This window comes from Manis pentadactyla, chromosome 3 (genome assembly GCF_030020395.1).
Source record: "Manis pentadactyla isolate mManPen7 chromosome 3, mManPen7.hap1, whole genome shotgun sequence".
NCBI lineage: Eukaryota > Metazoa > Chordata > Mammalia > Pholidota > Manidae > Manis > Manis pentadactyla.
In genome coordinates this window covers 187,599,436-187,610,322 of record NC_080021.1, presented here as the reverse complement: position 1 = coordinate 187,610,322, position 10,887 = coordinate 187,599,436, and the positions used below count along the sequence as shown (strand labels likewise).

The following is a 10,887-nucleotide window of genomic DNA, read 5'->3' as shown; positions in this document are numbered from 1 at the left end:
GGGTGGAGGAGGAGGTGGACAAGGGTGCAAAGTGTGAAGGTGTTGAAACTAATTTTAAAATAAAAATGAAGAAAACCACCTATCTTCAACTATTCTTGACCAAAAAAATAATAGTAGTATGACTTTACCTAGTTTTCTTCGCCCTGTGTATCTTATTTGCCTGATGGTCCAGGTAGCAGACTCAGGTGGCATGGTCACCACTGGGCTATGGGTGTCCTGTCCTTAGTGAGGGACAAGTGCAGGAATCTTACCAGCGGAGGAGTGAGGTAGCTTGGCCAGGTTCTAGTAATGAAATGCAAGGCAGTGAAGACTGGCGGGAGAGCAGAGCCTGCAGGTCGCCGCTAGGTGCCCTGATTTAGAAAAGGTAAGCAGATGCTCTGCTCATGAATGTCTCCCAGTTACAGGCCCAGACAGTCTGCGAGAGAATTATTTATTGGAATTATATGTTTTTGGCTCAGATGTTTCCAACCACAGAGTGGCAACTATCTATCAGCACCAGCCTTCTTCCATAATATCAGCATAGATCGGCCTTCCTGCCCAGCTTCTGTCAATCCAGGGTGCATCCGACAGAGTCCAGGGGCGCTGGTTGCTGCCTGGCCCTCCACATCTGCTGTCTGGCTACAGCTTGAATTCACTGGGCATCGGCTCCCCTCTCAGGCCCGCCAGCAAGTTGTTAGCTGCTAACAGGGACATGGTGTTTCGGGTTCCATGGGTGGCACTGCCAATGTGGGGCAAGATCACTAGAAAGGAGAGGAGAGGGAGGTAAGAAGTGTGGTTCGGGAGACTTAAAGTGGACCATCTTCATGGCTAGTAGTTGCCAGTAAGAGGAACAAAGAGAACCTGCCTCAATATTCATTGAGTTACCTTCCCTTTTACTGTCACTAATTACTATACTTCCCCGGGGCTGAGGGGCAGGTAACAAAGTACTGGGACTCCGTGCTACTGAAACCCTGAGCAAGGGTGATGAGATCCACATCCAAAATCTGAGAATGTACAGGCTGGAAGGGGTCTCAGAGCCGATCTAGACCCAGCGCTTCTGACATCAGACTGTGAAACTAGGTGCCATTATAGCTTAGGCGTTTCAACCCTGATCATCCGCACCCTGCACCCTTGAAAGTGAGGCCCCAGAGCTTCTGATCTATGGAAATAACTACACGATGAACTGCTGGACAGCACAGCTCCTGGCTCCACTGCAGAGCAAGTGAGGTCACCTGTCCTCAGAGAATGCCTTTCAAAGGCAGTACCCAGAGCACGCCTTTCAAAGGCAGTACCCAGAGCACTGAGCTGAACCCCCAGACCTGGGGGGACGGGACAGTTTTCTCAGCTGTGGGCAACAACCTGGACATCACAGCCAGTGTTCGTTCCAACCTGGTGTTGGGGGTGGGGACAGTAGAGTTTCTAAGGGCTACAAAAATGGGAGCATTCACTGTGGGGAAAGCAGCCAAGGACCTCCGGGTTCCCGTTCCAGAAGGTAAGTAAAGGACAAGGGCTGGTTCAGACAACCTAAGCCCTTCCTCTCACAGTTATGTATTAGTCTGGAGACAAACCACACCAGCTACTTCAACAGAGAGAACTTAATGTAGCTATTAACTAGGTATAAAGTTAACCAGGTTAACTGAGAAGGCTAAGAAAGAGAACGCTTCTCATATGCTCCCAGGCCCAGTAGCAGCATGTGGGCACAGGTTAGACGTGCACATTCTCAGGTCCCACCCAGACCTACTGAAGCAGAAGCCTCTGGGGGCCAGTCCCTCCAGGTGACTGATGAACACAGGAATTTGAGAACCACTGAATTGAGTATCACAGAGACAGACTGCGGGAAGCATCCACCTCCCTAGGGCTGGGGGGACGGGGAAAAGGGTGGGATCGCTGAGCCTTAGGAGACTGAGGATGGGCCCCTCTGGCGCTGTGGCTTGCATCTCCGAGGGGACACAGTGGGTAACCAAGTGCTGGGAAGCTGCAAGCCAGATTCACCAGCCAGTCCAGGAAAGAAGCTGTGTGCCACTCAGACACGGACAGACAGGAAGAAGGCAGGGCCAGGTCCTGCTGCCTCCGGCATCCACACTGACAGGGCCCAGAAGTGGGAGGTGCAGAGTCCCAGCCCCAGCATCACAAAGCAAAACAGGCACGGGTGGATTCAGAGCCATGAGACAATAGCTTATTAACTGGCACAAGTTACAAATACTGGTATTGTAATTACACTTTTAATTTCCCACACTTAAACTGATAATGGCAATTTATAGTAATAGGTTTCACCCATGACTAGCAATGGCTATGAGACAGGCACTCAACCCCCTCTTTTTAAACAAATCAACTCCCTGAAACTACATTCGCTCCTCTAGGGACATAGACCTAGTGAGCATTCTCAGAATCACTACCAATGTCACTAAGAGCATAAACATGGGTGGTCCCTGGTGTGTCCCTTTGTGTTCGGTACCTGGCACCCCCAGACCACTTCTACCTGTGGAGGTGCTATGGGACTTGGTGCTGGAAAAGCGCAGCTCTTACCACAGTTCTTCAGGGTCAGGAGAGGGTGGCTTGCAGGCAGTGGTTCTGGGGTTGTCACATCCAGTCCGGCAGCGGCAATCTGACCACTGGCCAAGGCCTGGTACAGGTCCTCCTGGTCCACCACGTCTCCCCTGGGGATGACAGCGACGATGTGGGTGCCTCAAAGCTTCCTCCACCCAGCCTCCCTTAGGGCAGAACAACCGAGCGTGAACTTCCCCACTGACTCCACAGCAGTAAGCTTGCAGTGTGCTTTCCTACACTAGGTCTTACGGTCAGAGAGCCCCAGCCCAGTACTTCAGCTGCATGACCCTGGGAAGTGTCTCAAACTGTGCCTCGGGTTCTCCCCCTGTAAGACAGGGAGAATACTGCTGAGCTCTGAGGGGTGCTGAGGACGAACACTTCCTGACGCCCCACTGCACGAACAGGGTGCAGAAGCCTCAATTTGTGTGGGGTCCTGTCCAGGTGTTTCTGATCTGGCTGTTCCCCAGACCACCCGCTGAGACCCACTGCAGCACGCCACCTGGCATCTGCCTAATGGGGCACAGGACACACCTCACCAAGTCCGGGTGAGCAGCCTGCCTTCCCACGACTGAAGGTCACTGAAGTGAGAAGTGATTTGCTGGAGACTTTACCTTGTGCACTGGGAACACTCGTGCCTAAGCAGTACTGCAGCACGCCATGTAGTACTGGGTCGTGTGGGTGCTCAGCACACGGAGACCATCAGCGTGTGCCCTGTGTTCCCACATGTTCACTCCACCTCAGAGTCACCTCTGTAGCTGAACATTAGTAATTACAGAGGCCTCCAGGGTGGAGAGCCCTCGGGGTGACCTCATCCAATCCCTTCCCTCACCTCTGTTTGCTCCCAAGCTGATTTATGCTGGTTCAAAGGACACCAGCTTAAATCAGGAAGGGGTTGGAGTGGCAGACAGGGAAGGTCTGCCCCCATAATATGCACACTGGTTTGAAGGCTCCCTGAGGACAGTTAGATGAACCAGGACACCTGGGTTTTGGGTGTCTTCCTAAGAACATGAAGATTCAAGCTGTCACTGACACACAGACACACCCAGGCTCAGCACAATGGCAGGCTGGCCTCTGAAGGGCTGGTAAGGTCACTAAGTCCAACACTCTGTGGAATAGAGGGACAGGACTGCCCAAAGCTACCTGGTAACTCACTCCCAGACCCACCACTACTATGTGCCCGGCCCAAGCGAGGCTCAGGGTACTGCTGGGATCCAGACAGCCATGCCCTGCTCCGATAGCTCTTCCCAGTCTGGGATGCTGTCTCATGCCTTTACTGTATTTCTGGGTTTATGGAAAGTGGCAAGCTCAGTGTGAGGTTTCAGAAACAACCATGGGGAAGAAAAACCTCAGATCACAGCAGCAGGCACAGCCCCCTCTCTAAACTTGCCCAGTGACCTAGGGAAGGTAGGTGAGCCTGGGCTACCTGCTGATGTTGACAAACACAGCTGTTTTCTTCATCTGCTGGAAAAAGCCCTTGTTGCAGAGCCCCTTGGTTGCAGGTGTTAAGGAGCAGGCCACAATGACGAAATCAGACTCGGCGGCCAGCTGGGGGGCAGACACTGGGGGAGGGCAGGGTTCCATCAGATGCTGAGCCCATGGCAGGCACAGCAAGAGGGTAGGAGACAAGACCGTTCCCTCCTCCTCCTCCCCCTCCCATAATGGAAACCTCTAAGATGCTTCCTGAAGGTTTTGTTTCTACCTGGACGACTTGGATAACTACAAAGTCAGCAGCCACTTGTGGGACCCTGGTGTATATCATTCATCCAGCCCCCTGGTCTAACAGATCGGGACACTGAGGCCAATGAGAGGAGGAGCTTGCTGAAGGTCACACCCACTCTGGGCTTCACCACTTTCAGGGCCCAATGCACCAAGCAAGTGAGGAATGGCTGGAATCCACCTGCCCTCTGCTCACAAGGCTGAGCACACTGCCAGGGCACTGGATCCACCTGGGAACAGGGTGGGGTAGGGGGCAGAGCTCACCAGTTTAAGGAAACTGAGAGTAAAGCTCTCAGCAATTCCTTATGTCTGTCACCATCCCTGCTGCCCTGTCCATACATGGGCAGTGGTGACAAGGGATTTTCAGAGACGGGAGCCCTGGAGTAAACTCACCGCATGGCTTGGTAAATCCCTGTGCTCCCTGAGGGGGCCTGTGTCCAGGGGCTGGGAGATTAGGTAACAGCTCAGGGACACAGCAGACCCCAGACACCCCCAGAGCTCCTGCATTCTGCCCACAAATGCTGCCATTACAGAAAACAGAGACCCTCCGAGCACGGTGGGGTTCCTGTGGGAATAAGGGCTTTACTTACCAAATGCTGCCTGGAATTCTGCTGCTTCCTGAGGCCTGGGTTGGCGCCCTGTATATAGAAATCTATGTACTCCGAATGGTTTCAGGCGCCGAGCAATGGCTTGGCCTGGAGACAAGGAGTCAGGGTCACAGCTTGTTCTCAACCTGAGGGGGGAGGGGCAGCACCCAGCAGCTCCAGGGACAGGGAGCCCCTCCTGGGGCAGACCCTTTCGTCAGCACAGTCCCGACATGAACTGGTCGTGCCCCAGTGCAGCCAGCCCCAGCCCAGCCACACTGCCCTCAGGGAAGAAGCCCTTGCTGTGACAGCCCTTCAGAAAACCTGCAGGCAGCACTGCAGCTCCTGCGGCTGTGAGAAGCTTATGCTGGCCTCACATGGTCCTGGCCACCTCGAGGGGTGAGAACTGGGCCTGGCATCCCAGGAGAGGTCTGTGAAGCAGTCCCCTCTGCTTCTGTTAATGCAGCCCCAAACCTCATTTGACTTCCTGGTGGCATTGCCAAACTGCCAACTTGCCCTAAATCTGTAAGACCTTTTCACATGTGCTGCTGAGACAGGCTTGAGCACTTGGGTTTCAGATGCAGAACAAGCCCCAAAGCTGGTGTGAGCAGCTGTCCAGTGTGAGAGGCAGGGGTGCTAGCTGGCCAGACAGATAATCCAGTCTCCATCCTCAGTCCTACCTCTGCACCAAGCAGGATACCAGAGAACCACAGACAGCTGCCCAGTGAGCACAAGCCTTTACACCAGACTTCTCCAAACAGGAGCTACTAGGAGAAAAATAGCTCTGCCCATCTGCAGAATCACAGGTTCCTCTAGTTCCTGAGTTCGGGTCTTTCGGTCAAATGTCTTCCAGAACCCAGGCCCAGAAGCCCTTGGGCTCTCCTACAGTAAACCCCTCCTGCAGGCCCCAACCCAGCCAGTCACCTTCACCTCTTCTGTACGGAGCAGTAATCACAAAGAATCCTGGCTCTTATGACTTGCTTCTGTCACCTAGTGACTTCTAAAGGAGCTCCTGACTTTTTTTTTTTTCGGTGCTGTGTTTTCTGAAGTTGTGTCTTCACGTTAGAGATACCCTAACTGTGTGCAAAAGGCACTGATGACACACAGTTATGGCAGCCCTTCCAAAGGAGGATTATCAGGGTCCAGACACGTGGTGCCAGAGATGGAAACCAGGCCATGAAAGCTGGGGTAGGCAAGTGGGCAGACAGGAGCCTTACCTATACGCCCCAGGCCAATGATGCCAACGGTGCTCTGTGTGAGTCCATAGCCACACATCCACAGGGGCTTCCATGAGGTCCAGCCGCCACTGTGGGCAGGGAGAGGGGTGGGTGAGAGGCTCTGCCTCAGGCAATGAGGGTCCATTGCAAACTCACAGACCCAGCAACCCCAGAAAGGGGCTGTGGTCCAGGGGTTGACCCAGCCCTCCAGTCAAAGGATGGGGAATGGCATGAGTTACAGCTGCTCAGCACTGCAGGTAAGCAGCAGGAATGACCTCCTTTAAAGCCAGTGGGGACACAGAATCCAAGGGCAGGAAGGGGCCTTCGAAGGTCTTATCCCATTTTGCAGATAAACTGAGAACAGAAAGGGTGACCTGCCTGAGGTCATACAGCCAGGGCAGAGTTGGGAGCAGCAGGCTGCGAGCCCGGATTCGCAATGCCAAAACCACTATTCTCAGCACCCCAGAAACGCAGTGAAAGGCAAAGCCACTGGCCCACCCCTGTTGTCCTGGGCAGGCAGGGGAACAGAGCCCCAACCTGAGCCACCTCCAGTGACGATGCCAACTCCCCAGACAGGAGGGTGAGCAGGACATTCAGCCCCATGCTGCTGTCTAGCCTCGGCCCTTGCTCCTTGTCCACATTCTGAAGACCTGCATTTGCATGCCTCCCAGCCTTTGCAGAGGCCAGTCCTGCCCTGGAATGCCTGCCCCAACTCTGGATACACAGACCTAAATCCCTCATCTGAAACCCTCAAGCCACACTTTTAAAATTCTCCGATTAGCAAGGTGGTATGGAGCAAACGCTGTATTGTACATAACACTCTTAGCAGCATCTGGGACGGTACCCTGTACAAATACACAGACATATTGGCAGCAAAACGTATGAACAGTTACACGGAGTAAAAGAAACAAAAACTACAAATAGTCTGTTATTTCTGCTCAGTTTTTGCTACCCAAAGACTTATGAAGCAACCTTCGGTTTTCAGAGCTTTTTGGATTTCTACATCCAAAAAGTGAGGGTGATGGACGTCCAAGCGCTCAAGAGGACACCCGCCTGCTGCTGCTCCTGTGAAGCCTTCCCTGGCCCGCACTCCTCTCCCACCTCTTCACCAGCTAGGCAGAATTTCTTTGTCCCTCCCTTATCCTTGTATCACTTTTCCCCTTCATGCCCATTTATTTCAGCTCTACCTTGTAAAGTAGAACATTTTGGCTGAGTCTGTCTCTCCCTCACTAGTTCAGGCACACCCAGGGACAGGGATCAGATCCAGACCAGGGCGACCTGGGTGCTCAGGAACCAGCTGCTCAACAGAGCTGACTTCCCTGCTAGGGATTCACTCACTTCTTCACTTCCGCGATGGCCTCTGGCAACCGGCGAGAGGTGGTGAGCAGCAGGGAGACAGCGAGTTCTGCTGTGGCATCTGTCAGGACATCTGGGGTGTAGCCCACGCGAATCCCACTATGAACCAAACATCTGGTGGTAACACCTTCACTAAGTTCTACTGCAAGGACATTTCCAGGACGCTGACTGCTCCCTCCTTGTGCGGCCTGCTAGGAAGCTGAGTGAATGGGCACTCGGGAACGGCCAACCCTCATTCCTGTTTCAATGATCTCCCACTTGGGAAGGATATGAAGATAGAAGATCAGGGTCCAAAGCGGGGCAAGTAACTACTTGACCTTTCTGAATTTCCTCATCTAAAGAGGAATATAATACTTGCCTTTCTCCTTCAAGGGGTTGTTGTGAGGATCAAAAAAGAGAATGAATGTGAAAGGTACTACTGGCACAGATGCTACCCACTGCTTCTGACTTCTCAGGCTTATTTTAACTGAGCTGTGCACTAGTAGACAGATTTTATCATCAGCCACCTCACATTCTCACTGAAAGGTCAAAGGATAGGAAATAAAAACAAATACTCAGCTACTCTTTTCCCCCCTGGTAGTTGCCCCTCACTCCAGGCTCTCTTCCACAGGCCAAGCTGCATTTACCGTTTCTTGATTTCATCCAAAGCCAAGTGGTCAACACCCACGGACAGTGTGCTGATTACTTTGAGATTGGCTCCTGTTGTGCAGAAAAAGCATTGTTTGCATCTTTTCCCATGGTACTCAAAGCCACAACAACAGGGACCGTCACAGGGACATTGTTTATTATTTTCATAGACTAAGAGGAAAGTCTCACATCTGTTTCTCAATTAAAATCCAGAACTATCCTGTTCCAAACTAGGCTGTCCACCCACTAAGGTCTCTGGTCTCCTTTGACCATACCTGGGGCCCTCCTACGGACATCTCTGAGAGGCATCTGCTGAGAAGGCAACTGGGGAATAACCATCCCATACCTTTCCTACCAGGCAGGGCACCAGAAGGTTCCAGGGCCAGGTTGGGGCAGGGGGTGGCTCAGCACTGATGCATGAACACCCCCCCCCCCACTTCCCCAATCCAGCAGCCTCTTAAGTCTGAACGTTTCCTTAAAACAACCTCTCAGTGTGATGTTTACCCTGGCTCAGGGCTGGGGTGGTGCTGACATACCCTGGGTGCCCGCTGGTGCTTCTGGTGCTAGGCCCCGAACTGAAGCAGGCCCTCCAACATGCTACTGATGAGTCCACAAGAGGCAGGGCCTTGCCCCAGGTCATAAAACAAGGCTGTGGCAAGGCTGCACAGAGGGCCCAGGGCCTGGGGTGCTCCCCACACACATGGCTGCCTTCATGCCATCGTCTTTACCCTCCTAGGGCCTCCCATCAGGGGTTCACAGTCATATGGACCTACACAAAACTGCTCCCTCTCTACTGCAGCGAATGCCCTCAGAACTGAGAAAAGTCACTGCAGATCTGCTCCAGCAGCCAGTAGCAGCACAGGGCCGAGACACACCCGGAATCCTCCCCAGATCTGCCCAGGGCACACACCTGCAGCGTCCAGGAGCCTCTTATCTATGCGGTCAGACAGGAGGCAAAGCAGGCCGTGGGCCCCAGCCACACCTCGCTCCAGCTCCTTGTCAGGGATGGGCTCGTCTGAATCCCAGTCCTCCACCTCACAGCTGAAGACAAAAGAAGGCCACTCAGAAGCAGGGGAGCCCCACAGACGCCCTCAGAGAACCCCCAGCCAAACCCCCACACCCCTCTCAGAGTGGGAAACAGTGCCTTCTACTTGCTCTGGCCTCAGGCTGCCTGGGGTGGGCTGAGGGGAATCAGGGCCATGCCTGGGCAGCCTCAGAACTGTCCTGAGGGGGTGGCTGAAAGGTTAAGGGCTGTCACAGAGCACAGCTCACCAAGAGCTGACAAGCCTAAAATGAAAGAAGAAAGTCATGGGGGCAGCTGTCAGCTCAATGCAATGAAGCCATCTTCCACCCTCACAGGAGGCCCACAGGCAGCCAGCTCCCTGGCCCTAGGAGGCCACCTGTCGGCAAGGCCAACTGGGGGCTGGGGGCAGTTCCTGCTCCATGCCCGGATGCATGTCCCGTCCTATGAGTCCACGAAATGGAAAACTATCCTATCTGTACTCAGTCAGGAAGGACAGGATCAAAAGGAAGGACCGGGAGGGGCGCTTGGAGGTGCACTTCTGTGGCAGCCTGTGGGCACTGGACACCTTTCCACCGGAGCCGCCCAGCCACCCAGCCCCTGCCATTTAGATCAGTGCTGCCAACATGTATGGCAAGACACAGGACCACTGCTGGCACCTTTCAGAATGCTCAGCGGCAGCACCTCACTGACCTAGCCCCAGGCACAGGGTGGCACACAGCCCTAAAGCAGCCTGAGCTTAATACACTTATTTCTGCCTTCACTCACATTCCCCTCAATGCTTGGGAAAAAACAGGCCCTCAGAAAAGGTTTTGTTGCATTGAATGATGTAAATAAATCTCATTTTCCCCTAGCACAGATTTCTGAGGCTGGGTTCCACCTTCTCCCAGCCTGACATTGGCAGTGCAGATCTGTATAAGGCAGTGCTTAGTTCAAACCCCAGCTCTGCCACACACAGCTGTGAGACTTTGGGCAAGGTACTCAAACTGTCTCAATTTTCTCATTTGTAAAATGGTTAATACGGTACCAATTTCACAATGTTGCAAGAATTACAAGAGTATATATGTTTGAAGCACCTGGCAAGGCTAGAATGCAGGATTTAATTTAGTAAGGGTCACAAAAGCTCCTGCCGTTTGTCCAAAAGGCCAGGCCTGTGACTGCCAGGGTCCCTGACCCTGCCAAAAGTGACCTCGGAGGGTCAAGGATTAACAACCTGGCCCTTGCGTCATCGCGGTCCCTCTTCCCAGGCCAACGACTGGGAAGTCTCCAGCCCATTTCCCTCACCCGCTCTGCAAGGGCCTGAACAGTTTAGGGTCCCAGCGTCACTGCAATAGGCCTGGAGAATGCTGGACCCCAGAGAACTCTAAGCTTCCAAAAACTTCCAGACCGTCCCATCCAGGCAGAGGGTGGAAACCAGCCCGGGCCCAAGGGCAGGATCCCGGCTCTCCCCCCGCCCTGTCCTGCCCACCAAAAATAACTAGGGCCTCTGGAAGCCGCCCGCAGCCAGCCCAGGAGCAGGCGCGGGTGCCCCCAAAGGCGCGCCTGGGGACACTCAGTCACCCTGTGTGCAAGGGTGCCCAAGACCCCGGGGAGGGCCCGGGGCTCCGCAGCCCTTTCTCCCGAAACCAACCTCGGCCCGCGCCCGGGGTTGGGGGTACTCGGCGCGCCGAGCGGCGCGGGGACGCAGGGCTCTTACTCTGCGGCCCGGGCAAGCGCGGCCCTGCCCTCGGGGGGGATCCTACGGGTAACGAACACCTTCATGAGTCGCACTGGTCTCATCCGCCCTGCAGCCGCCGGACTCCGACCCGGAGAGGGCGGCCGGAAGCAGGACGCGGCGGGG

At 54.1% G+C, this 10,887-nt stretch overlaps 1 protein-coding gene across 1 annotated transcript; it reads right to left on the bottom strand.

Moving 5' to 3' along the window:
• Positions 1–413: 413 nt before the first annotated feature.
• On the bottom strand, positions 414–10,887 carry GRHPR (glyoxylate and hydroxypyruvate reductase). Its single transcript, XM_036888522.2, has 9 exons — positions 10,744–10,887; positions 8,937–9,067; positions 8,026–8,098; positions 7,382–7,498; positions 6,044–6,132; positions 4,833–4,937; positions 3,950–4,085; positions 2,506–2,636; positions 414–740 (listed from the first exon to the last, which is right to left on the bottom strand). Exons 1-9 carry the CDS (start codon positions 10,824–10,826, stop codon positions 619–621), a joined length of 987 nt encoding a protein of 328 aa, XP_036744417.1. The 5' UTR covers positions 10,827–10,887; the 3' UTR covers positions 414–618.